Source organism: Salvia splendens, chromosome 7 (genome assembly GCF_004379255.2).
Source record: "Salvia splendens isolate huo1 chromosome 7, SspV2, whole genome shotgun sequence".
NCBI lineage: Eukaryota > Viridiplantae > Streptophyta > Magnoliopsida > Lamiales > Lamiaceae > Salvia > Salvia splendens.
In genome coordinates, this window is record NC_056038.1 from 6,658,181 (window position 1) to 6,677,453 (window position 19,273).

The window sequence follows — 19,273 nt, forward strand, 5'->3', positions numbered from 1 at the left end:
ATGTCTCTCCAGCTCCCGTAACGGCTTATAACCCCGACCCAGATGTCAGGAGAAATTTGCACCCGTCCGACTCTTGGGAGATGCGGGAGATATTTGGTACCCGTCCAAATGTCGGGAGACAGATGATTCCAAGAATGAAGCCATCAACCAAGATGCTTGGTGGAGCCAACATCATCAAACATGCCTAATGAAACATAGCCGCCATGGTAACTAAGGAAGTCAACCACGTCGAGAACAAATGAGGTTGGTATATCGACACGGGCGTTACTGCCCACGTGTGTGTCGATAGATGTAAGTTCTAAACTTACAAGACTGTTGAGGGGATGAAGCTCAACATGGGGAACCAAGCCTCGTCCAAATGTGTCGACTTTGGAGATATGGTCATCAAAATGACGTCCGACGTGACAATCACTATGAAGGAAGTGCTACATGTCCTAGACATACACAAGAACCTAGTTTTTGGATCAATACTTGTAAATAAGGGTTTTAAACTTGTATTTGAGTCTGATATTCTCTATGTATAAGTTTGGAAAATCAGTCGGAAAATATTATGTAACCGATGGTCTTCTTAAACTATGTGAATCGGCTATTCGTCGTGTTGAAAAGTCATTGGCTAATAATAAAAATGCTACTACTTCCTCATATTTGACTGAGTATTCAAATTTGTGGTATTATAGATTGGGACATGTGAGTCATAATGTAATAAAACGATTAGTAAACTTGGATTTACTAAAGACAAATGAAGTCGATACCCAAAACAAATGTGAGATTTGTCTTGAGGCAAAAATGACTAAGTTACTGTTTCACTATGTTGAACGGAACACGAAATCCCTTGAATTAATTTACATTGATGTATGTGATTTAAAATTCGTGCAAACTAGAAGTGGTATAAAGTACTTTATCACCTTCATAGATTATTGCACTAGATATTGCTATGTCTATCTTTTAAGAAGTAAAGACGAAGCAATTGAAGCGTTCAAAAATTATAAGAACGAGTCAAGAATCAACTTGGATTGAAAATCAAAATAATTCGAAGTGATAGAGAAGACGAATGCGTAGCCCCGTTTGAGAAATTATGCATCACAAGTGGTATAATTCATCAAACGACTGCTCCATATTCACCACAATCTATTGGCGTTACAGAATGCAAAAATCAAACTCTGAAAGAGATGATAAATGCATTCCTGATTGGTTCAAGGATGCCCCAGGACATGTGGGGGAAGCTGTTTTGACAGCCAACTACATCCTAAATAAAATCTCACTCAAAAGTAAGGATGTCACTCCTTATGAGTTGTGGAAGGGAATGTGATGGTTCCTCCGCCGAAAGAAGTTACTATCGGTCCTGAAACGGTTGATTACATCTTTATTGGGTATGCACTTAAGAGTGATGCATATCGATTTGTTGTCTACAAGTCTGAAATACCGACTGTAACCATAGGAACAACAATCGTATCAAGGAATGACATATTTCTTAAAAATATATTTCCTCGCAAAGACAAGGAAAATATTGTATCTAATTCTAAGAAGAGAATTGAGAATAAAACTACTAGTTCTAAATCAGTGGATGAAGAGCCAAAATCGCTCAATCGAACAAGGCCTGATCCAAATGATACAATACTAAGACGTGGCAGTAAGGTCTAAACACCAAAGTCTTTTGGTGATGACTACATTGCTTTTGTGTTGGATGAAGAACCAATGTCAATAAAAGTAGCATTTGCTGACCCAGACAGACTGTATTGAAGAGAAACTGTTCAAAGCGAAATTGATTCAATTTTGCTAAACCACACTTGGGTGCTGGTTGATCTACCTGAAGGTGCTAAACCTTTAGGATGTCAATGAGTCCTTAAAAAGAAGTTTAAGGTCGATAGAACAGTTGATAAATATAAATTCGACTGGTAGTCAAAGGCTTTAAGCAAAAGGAACAGTACAATTGCTTTGATACATATTCACATGTAACGAGGATTACATCAAGTCGAGTGTTTCTCGCGATTGCTGTTGTGCACAATCTTGAGATTAATCAAATGAATGTTAAAACTGCGTTTATAAATGGTGACCTTGAAGATAAAATCTATGTGGAACAACCTGAAGGTTTTGTAGTGTCTAGAGCATTTGTCCTAGCGGCAAGGAGCTTAGACATTATTGCATGAGGCGCCGAGTTCGAGCCCTCTTGACATCAGTTGTAATTTCCTCCTATGTATAGTATAGGAGTTTATTTGTACTTTCCTCCCTTATATAGGAGTTAATTTTTGAAAAAAAAAACTGAAGGTTTTGTAGTACCTAGACAAGACAGAAAGGTATGCAAACTGGTTAAGTCTCTCTATGGATTGAAACAAGCGTCACTGCAATGACACTTGAAATTTGAAAATGTGATGTTATCAAATGGGTTTAAAATCAACGAATGCGACAATGTGTCTACATTAAGAACACTAATAATGGATACATTATAGTATGTCTCTACGTTGATGGTATGTTAATCATGGAGAGTTACACCCAAGTGATTAATGATACGAAAACCATGTTAAAGAGAAACTTTGACATGAAGGACATGGGTCTAGCCGATGTGATTTTTGGAATGAAAATCTAAGAAAATTCGAAGGAATCATCTTGACACAATCTCATTATGTTGAGAATGTACTAAAGAGATTCAACGCCTATGATGGCGTATCGGCTAAGACGCCTGTAGAGCTCAATGTTCACTTGAGCAAAAACAAGGGTGAGCCCGCTGCATAAGAAGATTATGCACGGGTCGTTGGGTGCATTATGAATTTGATTAATTGCACTAGATTAGACCTGCTTGTGTCGTGAACAAGTTGAGTCGTTACACGAGCAATCCAAGCAAGGAGTATTGGAAAGCTCTTGTAAGAGTTTTGAGGTGCTTGAAGTATACTCAAAATCATGGGCTACAATTTTCGAGATACCCCCCGATACTTGAAGGGTACTGTGATGCGAACTGGATATCCGATAACAAAGACTCACTTTAAACAAGTGGAAATTTCTTTACTATTGGGGGTGGTGTTGTCTCGTGGAAATCCATGAAACAGACATGTATAGCCCGTTCAACCATGGAATCATAATTCATAGCTTTAGATAAAGCTGGTGAAGAAGCCGAGTGGCTTAAGAACTTCTTTGAAGATATTCCATGTTGGTATAAGCCAGTGCCTCCAGTGTTGGATTCACTGTGATAACCACGCTGCAATGCCGTGTGATAACCACGCTGCAATGCCTCCAGTGTTGGATTCAATGTAACAAATAATGACTTGTACAATGCTAAGTCTCGACAGATTCGTCGACAACATAATACCGTGAGACATTTGATCACAACAGAAGTGATTACATTTGACTATGCGAAGTCAATAGATAATCTAGCGGATCCGCTAACCAAATGGTTAAACCGTGATCAATGAATAAACTGCTAGAAGGAATGAGTTTGAAATCCACAAACTAAAAAATTATCATAGTGGTAACCCAACCATAATGACTGTAGATCCCAAGAACTTGGTTTAATGGGAAAATTAAGCTATGAGAGTTCGTGTGAAGTCATGGGCTACAATTTTTATAGGGCATGTGTCCCATGTAAGTGTCTCGTCATGAGTCTGTCCAACGGTCCCCAATCAACGGTAGATACCATAGCTTGTTGGCTACAAGCTATGAGAATCACCTATGTAAGTGAACTGTGGCCGCTTCGTATAACACACTTATGAATCCAAAGTGATTTTCAAGGCCGCAATGGACACAAAACGTGAGAACGGATGAGGTTGAGGTGTTTAAGTGTTGACATCATTGTCTCGGTGCACGCTGTGGAGGAATAGTTCAAAGCATCGCGCTACTAGGCCGCCTGTGTATCCTATGGTGTTGACAATGGATGGTTCAAAGCCAACAACTACCTATCCTTATGCTTATATACCTCTTGAGGGTTGAGCTTGTGTCTGCATACATATGCATTTGGTAATTTTCACTCATGTGTGGGATTGTTGGAATCGTGTTTGGTCAATGGACTTTGACCAATAATAAATTACATTTTTAAAATTAAATGCAATAGCGACGATCTACTTTCGGAGTAGATGACCGTGATATATTTATTTTCTCCAAACCGATTCCCGGTGAGTGAGAAATTATGAATTAAAGTTTGTCACAATTGTGAGCTATAAAGGAGCTATGAGATAAAACCAAGAGATAAATTAAAAGAGTTAATTATCCCACATTGGTGGAGAGATCCTTATTAAACATGTATTTAATAAGATGAATTATTACTTGTAATAATTATCGTGGACTAAGATGAGCGGTAGAGCCCACACGCGCATGATGCCTAACAGCGAGCCGTGAGGCACGCTCTGTGCACCATGTCTTGTGACCCGTGCTCAGTGCACCGTGTCCCATGACCCGTGCCCCATCTGCCGGGTGCCATGTGTCAAAAGGTCCACGAAGGACCCTGACATATAGCGGGTCCCAAACGGTCCACGATGGACCCCGACGCATCGCGTGCCAAAAGGTCCACGATGAATCCCGTCATGTAGCGTGTCCAGATGCATCATGTCTCTCCAGCTCCCATAACATCTTGTAACCCCCGGCGGTTACAGTCAAGCCATCAAGACACACATAATGACCGGTGAACTTGTCCTATAAATAGGCATGCATCCATTGCATTCTCTAGATAGCAATATTACATATCATTTTGCATAGCTCTCTCCCTCTCTCTGCATAGTCTTCTGTCGAAGCTCTGCCCTCGCCATCATCCAGTTCGCCGGAGCTTGTTCCGTCTGCGGTGCTGCAACGAACAAGACGAAGAAGTTTTATCTTTGGGGACGACACGCCAATCCGAGAGCACTACCTGGGCGTATCTCATCTTGCGGAAAGAGGACTCCTCGACTCGGCTTACAACTTATTTATGGTTTACAGTTTCGATTATTGTTTGGTTATTTCAATTCAGTTTATTGTACTTTTATCTTCATTGTTCATTTGGGTTGTATTACTCCCGGTTAATGTATCTTTGTACCACAGTTAAATCAAAGAAAACCAACAGATTTCGTCTTGAAGTATATCCAGCATAGTAACTCTCCTATGTAATGACTCTTCCATTCTATCCCTCCCCATCTTCAATTTTTGAACATAGTTATCTTGATTCGGCGTCAACGACGGATCAATCCAGCGAAAAAATTTGCAATCATCATTCTTTCATACTTGGCAACGACAGAAATGTCGTCCAGGATTCACCCCCGTCTTCGATGTCACAACATCTGCTTCAAGACCGTGGTTACAAACCACTGCTTCAGGCCTTGTCCAAGTCCTCAAGCTAGAATTCGACGATGTGGACATCCTAAACCAACAAGAAGCACAACACACTCTATTATGTTGCTGCATATTCCAATAAGCACAAAACACAAGCACAACACAATCCATTATCTTGTTGCATACATCCAACAAGCACAACACAATCCATTATCTTGTTGCTTACATCCAACAAGCACAAACATCCAGCCATTATCTTGCTGCTTAAATCCAAGAAGCACAACACAAAAACACTCTATTATCTTGCTGCTAAAATCCAGTTCCAAAATCAATGAAGACACAAAATTGAAACTAAACATATTCAATCCATACAACCTTAAAAACAAAACTGTAATTGTTACTCAATTTCGCAAATCGCACACTCAATTCCGCAAATCGCACAATGAATTCATGTAGACCGAATTCAAATCGAAAAACTGAACAATGAACCGAATATTACTTGTAAATCGCTGTGAAATGCCTCAATCTATTGGTAGACATAATTCACCAAGTGAGGGATACGAATTGAGTTCATGGGTAATAAACTAGGGTTCTTTCGATTTGGGATTGAATTTGGGTATATAAATTAATTTCGTTTTGTTTATGTGAAACGACGTCGTTTTGTTTGTGTGAAACGGCGTCGTTACACATCATTCCGCCGATTGCCACATCATAATTCAGGCGCGCCCCGTCACCATTTATTTTACCGGAAAACACTCGGGTCGGGTTAGATGGGTAATAAACTAGGGTTCTTTCGATTTGGGATTGAATTTGGGTATATAAATTAATTTCGTTTTGTTTATGTGAAACGACGTCGTTTTGTTTGTGTGAAACGGCGTCGTTACACATCATTCCGCCAATTGCCACATCATAATTCAGGCGCGCCCCGTCAGCATTTATTTTACCGGAAAACACTCGGGTCGGGTTAGATGGGAAAATGGCAACGCCCGATTAAGTTCATGACATTACACGAACCTTTCAAAGTTGATGGGAAAAACGGAATTTAATGAAGTTAATGACTTTTGAAGCAGTTATGAGTTATCCCTTCTAGATATGATTTGGCCATATTTTTAGACATAATAATTGATAAATAAAGATAGAATGAGAAAATGTAGTTGAATTAGTCTTAGTAGATGGTGGAGCTTCTAGATGAAAAAGTAAGATATGAGTAGAAAATATATCCATAAATGGCTATACACTAATTTCTATGTGATGAGCGAAAAATGAAATACTATAACATATTTCTATAAGAGATAATTGATTCTATTCTTAAATTTGATAAGTATAGATGATATAGTACAAATGAAATGAAATGAAATATGCCGGAAACTAATAAAATACAGTACGCAACAAACACTACACTCACAGGTTCACATGTTATATACACATACTACATACACTATACATATCCCACTCACAATGCACACAAATTACACGTTACATTGCACGCACACACCTACGTACACTGTGTATGTCTTAATTTTATGAAAAGAAATACTATTTTCATGACATAATATTTTGTTTTTAAATTATATGTGGAACAACAAAGTCCAAATATTTTGCATCTTACATTAAATGAAGATCCTGTCGTCACTAATTGATCTATTTCCCAATTTCTGTAAAAGTAAATTAATATTAACAATCTAGATAGAAAATGGACTACCTATCAGAGCATCAGCAATGGAGGCGTCAAAACCGCGACGCCGATTTTTCGCCGACGCCGGTTCTGACGCCGAACCATTGCGACCGGCGTCAGCAAAATCGGCGTCAATTTCGGCGTACCCATGCCGATTCGTGTGGTGACGCCGGTTCTAACACCGATCCTCACGGCGCCATTGTAAGCCCCTGATCGGCGTCAGAATTTAATTTTTAATTTTTTTTTCGAAAACACTATATATACGCGCTTTGGACGTCATTTTCATTCGCACCACTTGTTTTAACGAGTACTCTCTCTATCTTTCTTTCTGTACAAGATCAATAACGAGCAATGGAGAACAACTACGCAGGAACTCCAGTGACTCCCAGGGGATGGTCTCAGACTCCCCCGACTCCCGGGGTAGGGTCTCAGACTCCCCCGACTCCCGGGGTAGGGTCCCAGACTTCCCCGGCTCCTGGGGGAGGTGGTTGGCCTCCGATGACCGGGTACTACAACATGTACCCGTGGCAGCAGATGATGCCGGGGTGGGCACCCGACATGCAGCCCCCTATGCAGATGATGCCGGGGTGGGCACCCGGGATGCAGCCACCGGCGCAGCAGATGATTCCGCCGCCGCAGGGGAAGTCCGGGGGGACAACGCCTATCGGCCGACTTTTGATTTTTCCACCGGTTCTTCGCACACATCGACCCCAACGGATGCACAGTATACGGAGACCTTCTCCTTAGCGGACTTGGGTTTTGATATTAACGAGGTTCCGGAAACTCTCATTCAAAGCCAGGGAGTAGGGCGGGGTAAGAAGAAGGGCAAGGCCAAGAAGGTCGGCGAGTCGTCGCAGCCGGAGGAGGATAGCCGGGTCCGGAGGAAGTGGACGGATGCGGAGAACGTTGCGCTTGCCAAGGCATGGGTGAGTGTCTGCGACGATCCTCTCGTTTCGAACAACCAGAGGATCATCAACTTGTGGGCCAAGATAGCCGCAGCCTACAGGGCATTTTGCCCTGAAGGGAGACCGCACACCGGGGAGGAGTACCGGAAGTACTGGGACCGAATCAGGTCTGGCGTCTCTCGATTTTCGGGTTTGTACGCCAACGCCCTCCGCATGCAGACCAGTGGCCAAACAGAGGAATACTGCAGGAGGATTGCGGAGAGAGCCTACCCCGATCCACAGAAGAAGTACTATGAGTTCACCTACTGGAACTGCTATGTTGTGCTCAACGAGTCGGAGAAATTCCGGGCAGGTGTCGACGCTGGCTGGCCGAAGAAGCAGAAACTGAACTATACCGGAGATTATAGCGGCAGCAGCGCTGGTTCGACAGACCTCCCCGAGAAGGCCCAGGAGGTCCCGACCCCTCGTTCGTTCGGTCGCCGACCTCGCCCGATTGGCCAAAGGCGGGCGCAACAGGTTGCGAGGGAGGGCACCCCGAGTTCCCAGGGGGTCCATTCGGCATCTTCCCTCGGCAGGTCTACAGAGGAGCTCAAATTCTTCGCGCGCCAACAAACGCGCGCTCAAATGGTGAAGACCTTAGCCAACTTCCAATCGGCGGTGGACCTCGAGGTGAAGGATTATCTTCGTGTATTGCTCCAGAGCCAGCGTGAATAATTGGAGGCGATGAGGAGGGAGACCGGCGGGAATAGCCGCGGCGTAGGTGGCGACAGAGGCGGCGACGACGGTGAAGAAGGGCTGGGCGACTTCCAATATCACCGCCACTTTTTTGTCCACAGTCCTAGTTTATTTGTCCGCGCCCACAAAAAAAGTGTCTGCAGCTATAAGCCGGGCACTTCCAATAACCCCGCCACATTTCACTTTATTTATTTTTGTATATTTTAATTCAGTTAGAATAAAAATTTTAATTGAATTAACCCAACTCCTTTTTTAAATCAAAATAAAAAAAAAGAAAACTAAAAAAAAAGGAAATCAAAAAATAAAATAAAATAAATCAAAAAATCCATCTTCTTCGTCTCCTTCATCAACCCATCTTCTTCTTCACTGCAATTTGCTGCATTCTCTCAAAAAATCAAAAGAAAACGAAAAAAAGGAAATCCGACGACCGCCGCGCCGGGGCGGACGCACAATAGGCAAGCGCGCCGCTCGCGCACCGGCGTGTCCTAGCCGCCTGCTCGCTGATGGAGCTTCCGCCCCTTCCAATCGTCCGCGTCGGGGCGGACGCTTTTCCTACAATAGACAGCCGGGCGGCGGCGATTCCGGGGCGGCCGGCGCGCCGCCCCTATTGTGGATGCTCTAATACACCCCCCGTCCCATAAAAATAGCTCATTTGGTATGGACACGAGTTTTAATGCATAACTGGTAAAGTAAGAGAGATTGATAAAAAATAGTAGTTGAAATTGTGTAGTGGATAGTGAGGGACCATAAATAATAAAGTAAAAGAGAAAGAGAAAAATGTTGCCATAAATGGATATAGACTATCTGTATGGGACGGACGAAAAATGAAATATGGTGTATTTCTATGAGATGGGGGAGTAATAGTAAATATTGACTATGGCTAAACATGTTAGGATTGTTATTAAATTCCTTAGGACTAGACAAAATTTGGTAAAATAAAGTTAGTTAAATTAAACTAGGAACATATTTGTTCGGATTGTCGACTACAACAGACGTGTGATATTGTTCGATTTGGGTCAAACTCGCATGAATTTATTTTTCGATCACTTTCAAAGGCCTTAAACTAATTGGGGTTGGACAAAAATTATATACACCTTCTAACTTTCCTTAGACTCTCAATGTGGGATGAATTTGTACTCAATTAATTAATTAACGATATTGAATATGTTAAACACAATAAAATATTTGATAAAGAAGGTAGTTCAAATCATTTGTAATTTAGCATTGAACTGAGAGATCAATTTTAATTTCGATAGTGACATAAGTTTTTATTTATTTGAGCTAAAATTAAATTTAAACATAATTTAATTAGTAATTAGCTTAATAAGTAAGCCCGATTATGTTATAGCTAGAGGAAAAGAGAAAATAATACTCCCTCCGTCCCTCACTACTTGCACTTATTTCCTTTCTGGGCGTCCCAAGTTATTTGCACTCTTTCTATTTTTAGTAACAATTTATACCTACAGCCGTAATTTTTGACTTTGTCTATCACTCATTCCTTAATCTCCGTGCTCAAAAGGAAAGGTGTGACTAGTGCGGGACGGAGGGAGTACTACTTATCTCCGTCCCACAGTAATTGTCACTTTTATTATGGACACGAGTTTTAAGAAATGTAAAGAAAAGTTGGTTGGAAAAGTTAGTGGAATGTGAAATCCATTTTTTTATATTGGTTTTATAATAAAATGTGAGTGGAGTGGGTTAGCGAAATGTGGGACATACTTACCATTTATGATAAAAATAAAATGTGACAAAAGTGACAATTATTGTGAGACAGACCGAAATAAAAAAGAGTGATGAAGTAATATTTTAGAAAAAAAGTACTTATAGGCAGCAATTCAAAAAATATTGATGACAAAAGTGACAAGTTTTCGACGACTACCTGTGTATCATTACCATTGAATACTTCCATGTAACATCACTACGCATTAAAAATGATGTTTGAAATCACTCTTCGCCAAGAAAGTGTACTACTTATTGTGTTTTATAGTCATGAAAGTACACTTGTTTTCAAAAAAAAATTATGCATTTCGTGTTATTCCTTTGTCATGCATTTACCGTATGGAGTATTATTTTTCATTGCCTTCTTTTCTCAGTTTTGTTTACACAATAGTCAATAATATTTTTTTTAGTATTCTCTTTGTTCCATATTAATAAAGTCATTTTTATTTTCTACAATCATTTAGAAAAAATAATATTAGTAATAAATAATTAAAATAGATAAAGAGTTAAAAGTAAGAAAAGTATAATGTAGAGAAGACCCTTATCAATATTATTATTATTATTATTATTATTATTATTATTATTATTATTATTATTATTATTATTATTATTATTATTATTATTATTATTTTAATTAATTATATTCATTTTTTCGAAACACGAGTAATTAGCAAGATATACAAGGATAGAAAAAATCCATGACTTAGTAAACATAATTATGATTCTTTTAGCCTATGTAATATGTAAAGTACAGTTGATATTTTATCATTTACTTACTTGACAAATTAATAAAACATGTTATTAGTTTGCAAGTACATAAATTTTTACTATTTTTTAACATTTTTTAGTTTAAATATATGAATTATGAGATTTTCTGATTTTTTTCCCAAAACAATTTCAATTAAAATAAAATTATTTAATATAATTCTCTAATTTAGTCATTTTTAAAATCGTACTACTCACTATTGGATTCCAGTTTAAGTGTAGAAGTCATACTTAGCTGTATATGAAAACCGACCATTAACCGCTTAATATCAATAATTTGTCTCACACTTCCTTCACCAGCTGCTTTCGAGATCCTCCCATGGCGGCGTCTACGGCGATTGCAAATTCCACCACTGCTCTCTCTTCCGTTAACTCTCGCCACCACCTCTTCCCTAAATTTGCCTCCATTTCGCTCATCCATGGCCTTCCGGAATTCCGCCCTCCTCCGCTCGGCCTCGCCCATCACTACACTGCAAATGGTTCTTCCCTACCGATTATTAGAGCTCAGAGTCCTCCAGGTATGCAGAGGGAAATAGTTTTTATCCTGCCACTTGGTTAGCTTGCGTACTTAGCAGAAGATGGAGAATATTTTCGTACATTTCGATAGCTGACTAACTGTTTGATGAATTGCCTCTGACATTGTAGCTGTAGGTTACACACCTGAGGCTAATTTCTACAAAGTTGAGGCAATTCTGAGGTTCGCTTAATGTGCTGATCTCGTTTTTACATGTCTCGATAGCTCGCTGACTTGTTTTTGTTTTTATTTTTATTTTTCCCTTTTCTCTTCTGCTAACCTTGTGGATTTAGGCCGTGGAGGATTCAACAGGTTTCTTCGGTAAGGATATGTATTTTTGGATTTTTATAATTACAGATTGTATTTGGAGTTTGTGACACATTTTTTAATCCGACTAGCATGCAAATTGTTGTGAATGTTGTTAAATTGCTTTAAATTTTTGTTTGCATGTAAAGAAATCCACATTATGTTCTAGTATTATTCATAAACAATTTCAGCGATAAACCAGGATGTTCTTTCATATGCCTAAAAATAGTCATTTCTGTTTACAATTGTGTGGATGATAGCTATTGTTCGCACAATTAACTCTTCATAAATGTTGATTGAATCAATATCATTGTACATGATTAATGATCTTGGTTTTGAGGGTTTAGTTATCGTCATTGTCTCATTACTATTTAAAATGATCATGATTTAGGGAAGGTTTTGAGCAAGTTTAGAATGACATTTGTGCATCTTATAAAGAATTCGCAATGACATTGTACACTTCTAATAATGAAATGGCAGGATCACTATCTCACTAGTCGTAGGTTCAAGATCACTAACACAACATCTTTGATATGACAACATCACATTAATCGTGATAACATGGCTTATAATGTCCCAGTGAATGCAACACTGTCTTTATCCTGGAAAGCTACTAGCACAACTCTTATTAATTTGGAACAATAATCAATAGATATCATTCAGCTAAACCACAAGATTCTACATTGAACCTTGAATTTAGAAACCTATTCCCAAACAGGATTGAGCTATTGCTTCTGGAGTTTTCAGCATATCTAACAAGTTTTCTTGTTATAATTTGAAGAAAACTGTGTTACTGAACATTTTTTTCTGGATAATACCTAGGCATTGTTGAAGATGGGAATTCGTGGAATTACAGTTTCTGATGTACGGGGCTTTGGCGCTCAAGGTGGTTCAGCAGAAAGACAGGCTGGTATATGCACGCACACAATTCTGTGGTTCAGTTTATAAGGATTGTTTTATAAATGCATTTTTTGTCCCTGCCCGGGCTGAAGATGGCGACTAATGCATTCAAAGATATGCATTGCATTCCTGCAGCATAAGAACAGTAGGGAGGTGGATAAATGCTTCCATCCCCAAACACAGTTCCAACGCCGTTCAATTTATTGTTTTTTGAACTCAAAACCATTTGCACTCTATTTCATGTAATGTTATGTGCTCTCTTCAGGCTCTGAGTTTTCTGAAGACAATTTTGTCGTGAAAGTAAAGATGGAGATTGTTGTGAGCAAAGATCAGGTATAGGAATCTAAGGACCTTTTGTTTTAGCCATTCAGTTATGTCCACCTCAAAACTCGTGTAAGGTTCTTGTCTTTACTTTTTGTTGTGTAGGTCGAAGAAGTCATTGCAAAGATAATCGACCAGGCAAGAACTGGAGAAATAGGAGATGGCAAGATTTTTGGTAAGACTACAAAAGTGATATCTCTTGTGGGCTGAGATTTCTCTTAGACCTCATTCTTCCTCCAACTTATTACTTTCTTCCTAGAATTCTAGTGATTTCCTAATTAATCTTTTATCCTGCATTTTTGTTCTGTTTAGTGTTTTATATTTCATGCAAAGGAGGTCTTAACTCTTCACTGCGACTAATATTTATGCTGCTATTTCCCTCGTGTCTATGTTGCTATTTTCCTGTTATGTTTAACCTGGGATTCTTGATTCTTGATTCTTGTCATAGTTCATAATCAAACAATGAACCTGCAGTGGGGTCACAAATAGAATAGTCTATGTTGATAAAAAATTTTTTGGCTCAGTTTAGGATTAGAGACAGAAGTTAATTTCCAAGAGAAACAAAAGTAGTAAATTGTAACTATGAAACTAGCTTGTGATATCTCAGACAGAGAGCATAAAAAAACGGAAACAATAAATTGTAACCAAGAATCTAGTCCTGATATTATTTTGTCTGTCATCTGTGCAGTGAGTCCTGTGGCGGACATAATAAGAGTTCGTACAGGTAAGCGTTCTATCTATATAACATATTTTGCTTCCTCTATCTTTTCATTTGTGTATGAAGTATTTATGCTCTAATTTAGGCGAGCGAGGAGAGAAGGCTGAAAGGATGACAGGCGGACGTTATGATATGTTCTCCGTTGGATCCTCCACTACTTAAGCCCGCCAGAACTGCACAACCTTTTTTGTTGTCTGTCACTGTTGGAAATTTTGAATCTTCAGTACTTCAGACATATTTCTCGTTGATTGGCATTATGGCTGCGTGTTTTGTGAATGAAAACAATGTAAATCAGTTAAAACCTCTTAACATTCCCAGTCACATTAGACCTCAATGTTGCATTCATTCCCATTGTTTACATAAACTGCCATTTTTAAACTTTGAAATTTTTTCGAATAGTGCTTTCTGGAATATAGTTTAATAAATGGAGAATTGGACTTGATAAATTTGTAATCTAAGCATGATCAAGCGGAGAGGAAAGAGAATTTGATCTTGTTTATTGATTTGAATGAATGAATTTTACAATGCAGGAATCACCTTATATACTTGGTGATGAGAGCAAAAATATCTAGCTAAAATATTAAGCTAACTAACTAACTAATGCCAGCTAGGATAACTAACTAGAACAAGCTAAAAAGACTAAGATGAGCTGAGCTCAGTCCTTCACTCGAATCTTCACCTCTTCACTTCAATCATTATCTCGAAGCTTCCATAGATGATCAGCTTCTCGGGGTTGCATGCTCTTGATCTCTTGATCACACTTCTTGTTGCTCATTGATATATCTAAGAGCCCCCTCAAGATGGACTATACACTGTTGTAAAATCCATCTTGGCAAGCAGATTATGAAATGGAGTTGCAGCCAAAGGCTTTGTAAATATATCAGCAAGCTGAAGATGATTATGAACATGTATAGGTTTAATGACACCTTCAAGTAGCCTTTCCCAAACAGTGTGGCAGTCAATTTCAATGTGTTTAGTACGCTCATGGAACACTGGGTTTGAGCTAATGTATACTGCTGTCTGATTATCACAGTAGAGAGGAACCGGCTGCTTCACTTGAACACCAAAATCTTTTAGTAAAGCCAAAATCCAAACTACTTCACAGCATGCTAAAGCCATTGCTCTATATTCTGCTTCTTTGATCTCCAGGAAATCAAAGAACTTCCCAGGAATAAGCAAAAACCAGATATGCTTCTTCTTGTGTCAGGACATGCAGCCCAGTCTGCATCAGAGAAGATGCTCAAGGAAAGTTCTGCTTTGGCTGAGTAGAAAAGGCCATGGCCTAGGGTACGTTTCAAATATTTAAGAACTCTTTCAGCAGCTAGCATGTGCCCTGAGCAAGGTTTGGACAAGAATTGGCTAAGTTTATTCACTGCAAAGGTGATATCAGGTCTGGTAATGCAGAGATACACCAAACGCCCAAGGTATAGGAATCTTGAACTTGATCTTATATACCCATTTGCAAGATATAGGAATCTTGCCTGGAGGCAAAACTGTGATCAACCAAGTGTCTGTCCTTATCAGAGCTTGTTACTCCTCTTGCATAGCCAAGACCCACTCAGGATGTTGTGAAGCTTGTTTGTAGGAGTTAGGCTCAGTGAGGATGGAAAGAAGGATGATAAATTTGAGATAGGGCTGAGACAGTTTGGCAAGAGAAAAATAGGAAGAGATAGGATATTTGGAAGAAGAGACAAATGAGTTACATATATAATCAGTGAGGTGTGTTGGTGTTTTGATTATTCTTCCAGAGGCAGAATGATTAGGAACTGCATTAGGCGAGGAGTAATTTGCTGTGCCAGAGGCTGAGAAGCATTTTGCTGTGGCAGAAGAGGAAGAGAAGGATCTGTATTCGTGTGAGGCTGAGTGGTTTCTGGAGCAGGAAAATGAATGTCTGGAAATGATGCAGGTTTCTGGTGTGAAAGAGGAAACTCAGTTTCATGGAATATAACATTTCTGCTAATGAAAATGTTATTGTTTTCTAAATCCATGACTTTATACCCCTTGTACCCAGAGGGATATCCAATGAATATGCACTTTATAGCCCTTGGTGAGAATTTGTTTCTGCTTTTATCCAATGTTGAAGCAAAGCAAAGACACCCAAACACTTTCAAGCTTGAATATGTTGGAAGTTTGTTAAACAATAGCTGAAATGGTGTCAGTTTATTGGGCAGTACATATGAGGGAAGTCTATTGATAAGAAAAGAAGCTGTAAGAATGCACTCTCCCCAGAATTCTATAGGAAGATGACATTGAAAAAGAAGGCTTCTTGCCACATTCAATAGATGTTGGTGTTTCCTTTCTACTTTGGCATTTTGTTGAGGTGTTTCAACACATGAGTGTTGGGAGATAGTTCCATATGTAGAGAGTAGGGAAGTGAGATTGAACTCGGGTGCATTGTCACTTCTCATCATTTTTATCTTATTTGAAAACTGAGTAAGAATGGTGGAAAAGAACCGAGACATCACAGTAGGAACCTCAGACTTTTGAGTGAGCAGAAAGGTCCAAACAAAACGGGAAAAATCGTCAACTATTGTGAGAAAGTATTTGAATCCATTGTGTGTAGGAGTATAGAATGACCCCCATACATCACAATTAATCAAATAAAAAATATCAGAGGATCTATGAGGAGAAGCAGGGTAAGACAACTTTCTTTGTTTTGCTATAGGACAAATATGGCAAGAAGATATTTGAGTGCTAGAAGGAGACAAAAATCAGACAAAAGCTTCAATTTATTGAGAAAAGGGTGGCCCAAACGTTGGTGCCAGATATCTAAACTCACAACTGAATTTACAAAAGCAGTAGACTGTGATACATCGGTAGAAGAGTGAGATGTTATCATGCTTGGGTCAATGTGTGAAGAATGTGGAAAATCCAACATGTAGAGATTTCCAACACGTTTACCCCTCCCAATCGTGGTCACCAGTAAAGCTTCCTGAATATGGAATTGGTTATGAGTGAAAGTGACAGTGCATGAAACATTTTTGGTTAAAGCACTGACATAAAGCAAATTGAAAGAGAAAGAAGGGACATGTAAGACTGAGGTGAGAGTGATTTTAGGAGTAAGAATAACAGTACCTATATGAGTTATAGGTGTTGTTTGACCATTGGGGAGATTTACAGAAGCATTGGATATAGGAGAGGCAGATGACAATAGTGAAGGATCATAGCAAACATGGTGTGTAGCACCTGTATCTAGAATCCAATTAGATAGACTAGAGATGATGAAGATAAAGTATTAACAGAGGGAGAGAAGCTGATCGTACCAGAAAAAGGATTATATGATTGTGTAGGCTGGGTGAGAGATTGTGGAGATTGAGCTGGTTCTGGAGTAGTGAGAGAGCTTTGAGTGTGGAATTGACCTTGCAAGAGATTCACAAGCGGTTGATATTGATCCATACTAGGCAGATTTGCAGCAACAAGCTGAGATCCCTTCCAATGAGAAGAATCAGAATTATCTTCAACACAATTTACAGATTTGTGCTTGTATGAGCTGGAGTGAGCAAATCCAGTAGGTTTAGGCTTGTCTCGGCCATATCCTGGGGGAAAACCATGTAGAAAGAAGCATTTGTCCACATTATAATTAGTTTTACCACAATGACTACACAGAAATTTGTTGAAGCCTCTGCCAAAGTTTGAAGCAGCATTTGCAAAAGGTTGTTCACTCATAGTTGGAGCTTGAGCAGAATAATGAGTTGAGGAAATCAGATTTCCATCAATTCGCCGTTGCCTTTCCTCTTGAACAACTAAGGAAAACACCTTAAAGAGTGAAGGCAAAGGAGTAATAGCTAGAATATTGGATCTGATCTGAGAAAAGGAAGAGTTTAAACCGATCAGAAATTAAACTATGCAATCATCTTCCTGATGCTGATGCCATCGAGCTGCACTATTGCAGGTGCAACGATTGCAGGTGCACCAAGAGAGAAGTTGAGAATTTTTTAACTCATCCCAAACCGTTCTCAGATTAGTGAAGTAGCTGCTAACATCAGAGTTTCCTTGATTGAGAGTCATCAATTGTTGCCTCAATTGATACAAGCGAGCAGAATCACCAAGTGAGAATCGATCCTTTAGATCTAACCAGATCTCATACGCATTATCCAAAAACATAATGCTCGAACAAATCTGAGATGAAACTGAGTTGCGTAACCATGCAACAACTATGCTATTGCATCTAATCCATGCTTGATATAGAAGATCATCACCATTTGGACGGAGAATAGATCCATCAACAAAAACTAATTTGTTCTTAGCAAGTAAAGCTGTGATGAATGAACGACTCCATGTTGAATAATTGGAGCCAATCAACAGTTGTGGAACGAGAACTACCCCAGGATTATCACTAGGATAAAGGAAATAAGGACTAGAAGTGTCCTCGGCAGGAGGAACCGGAGCACGATTACGTCCATTCATCATGAACAGATCGGAAAGAAAAAAATCAGAGAGAATAGCGGAAGATCTTAGTTTGCTCTGGTACCGTGATAAATTTGTAATCTAAGCATGATCAAGTTGAGAGGAAAGAGAATTTGATCTTGTTTATTGATTTGAATGAATGTATTTTACAATGCGGGAATCACCTTATATACTTGGTGATGAGAGCAAAAATACCTAGCTAAAATATCAAGCTAACTAAATAACTAACTAAGAGCATCCACTACACGTCGCACCGGCGTCCCGCGATCCGTCCCGGAGAGACGGGTCCGTCGCGCGACGCGTTGCAGCTCGCCGTCCCGTCCCGTCCCGCGTCCTGTGATGCCAAACAAGCGACGGGCCGTCTCGCCACGCGCCTAGGCGATGTGGCGCGACCCAGCGTCGTGCGTGACGCCCACTCGCCGGCCCGCGAGTGGGCGTCGTCACGCTGACGCAATCAATTTTTTTAAAAAAAATCGAATTTTAAAAAAAATACTTTTTATTTATAAAAATTGTTTTTAAATTTAAAAACAATTTTTACAAATAAATAAATACAAGAAATTCGTAATAGCCCACATATATTTGATGGGCTTGCGAATTTATGAAACTCATTCTTGGTTGCTTCTCTTTTATAGGGACAACCTTGAATGTTTTATGTTCCACTTTCGATGTGGGATAAAGTCATTCTTGGTTGCTTCTCTTTTATAGAGACAATCTTGAATGTTTTATGTTCCACTTTCGATGTGGGACAAAGTCATTCATGGTTGCTTCTCTTTTATAGAGACAACCTTGAATGTTTTACGTTATCCGTCCGGCGGCCGATCCCGAACTCGCCGCGACCGCTTCCGCCCCAGCCAAAAAGAAGCGGAACCGGCAGCGGGCGCAGTAGTTGCCGCCTCCCAGAAATTGCGATGAGTACGCCCCCGGCCGTACGAAACTACACCGACGACGAAACCTTATTTTGGCCCGGTGTTGGGTAGATATATCGGAAGACCCGATTTTCGCGAACAACCAGAGGCAGGGCGCGTACTGGGAGCGCATCGCCGGCCTCTACAATGAGGCCAAGCCGCCGACCGCGTACAAGC

General features: G+C 39.7%; 1 protein-coding gene across 2 annotated transcripts; it reads left to right on the plus strand.

Moving 5' to 3' along the window:
- The first annotated feature begins 11,241 nt into the window (after positions 1-11,241).
- Positions 11,242-14,129, plus strand: LOC121742325 (nitrogen regulatory protein P-II homolog). Of its 2 annotated transcripts, none has more exons than XM_042135436.1 (8): positions 11,242-11,543; positions 11,677-11,722; positions 11,833-11,860; positions 12,668-12,755; positions 13,011-13,078; positions 13,172-13,241; positions 13,755-13,790; positions 13,870-14,129. In XM_042135436.1, exons 1-8 carry the CDS (start codon positions 11,345-11,347, stop codon positions 13,944-13,946), a joined length of 612 nt encoding a protein of 203 aa, XP_041991370.1. In that variant the 5' UTR covers positions 11,242-11,344; the 3' UTR covers positions 13,947-14,129. The 2 variants fall into 2 exon arrangements, with proteins under 2 accessions (XP_041991370.1, XP_041991369.1); XM_042135435.1 differs by having other exon boundaries at positions 11,246-11,543; positions 11,671-11,722.
- The last annotated feature ends 5,144 nt before the right edge of the window (positions 14,130-19,273 follow it).

Coding starts and splice junctions, on each gene's coding strand:
- LOC121742325 (XM_042135435.1), top strand. CDS start 11,345: ATGGCGGCGTCTACGGCGATTGCAAATTCCACCACTGCTCTCTCTTCC. Junction 11,544..11,670: donor TAGAGCTCAGAGTCCTCCAG/GTATGCAGAGGG, acceptor CTGACATTGTAG/CTGTAGGTTACACACCTGAG. Junction 11,861..12,667: donor GGATTCAACAGGTTTCTTCG/GTAAGGATATGT, acceptor GATAATACCTAG/GCATTGTTGAAGATGGGAAT.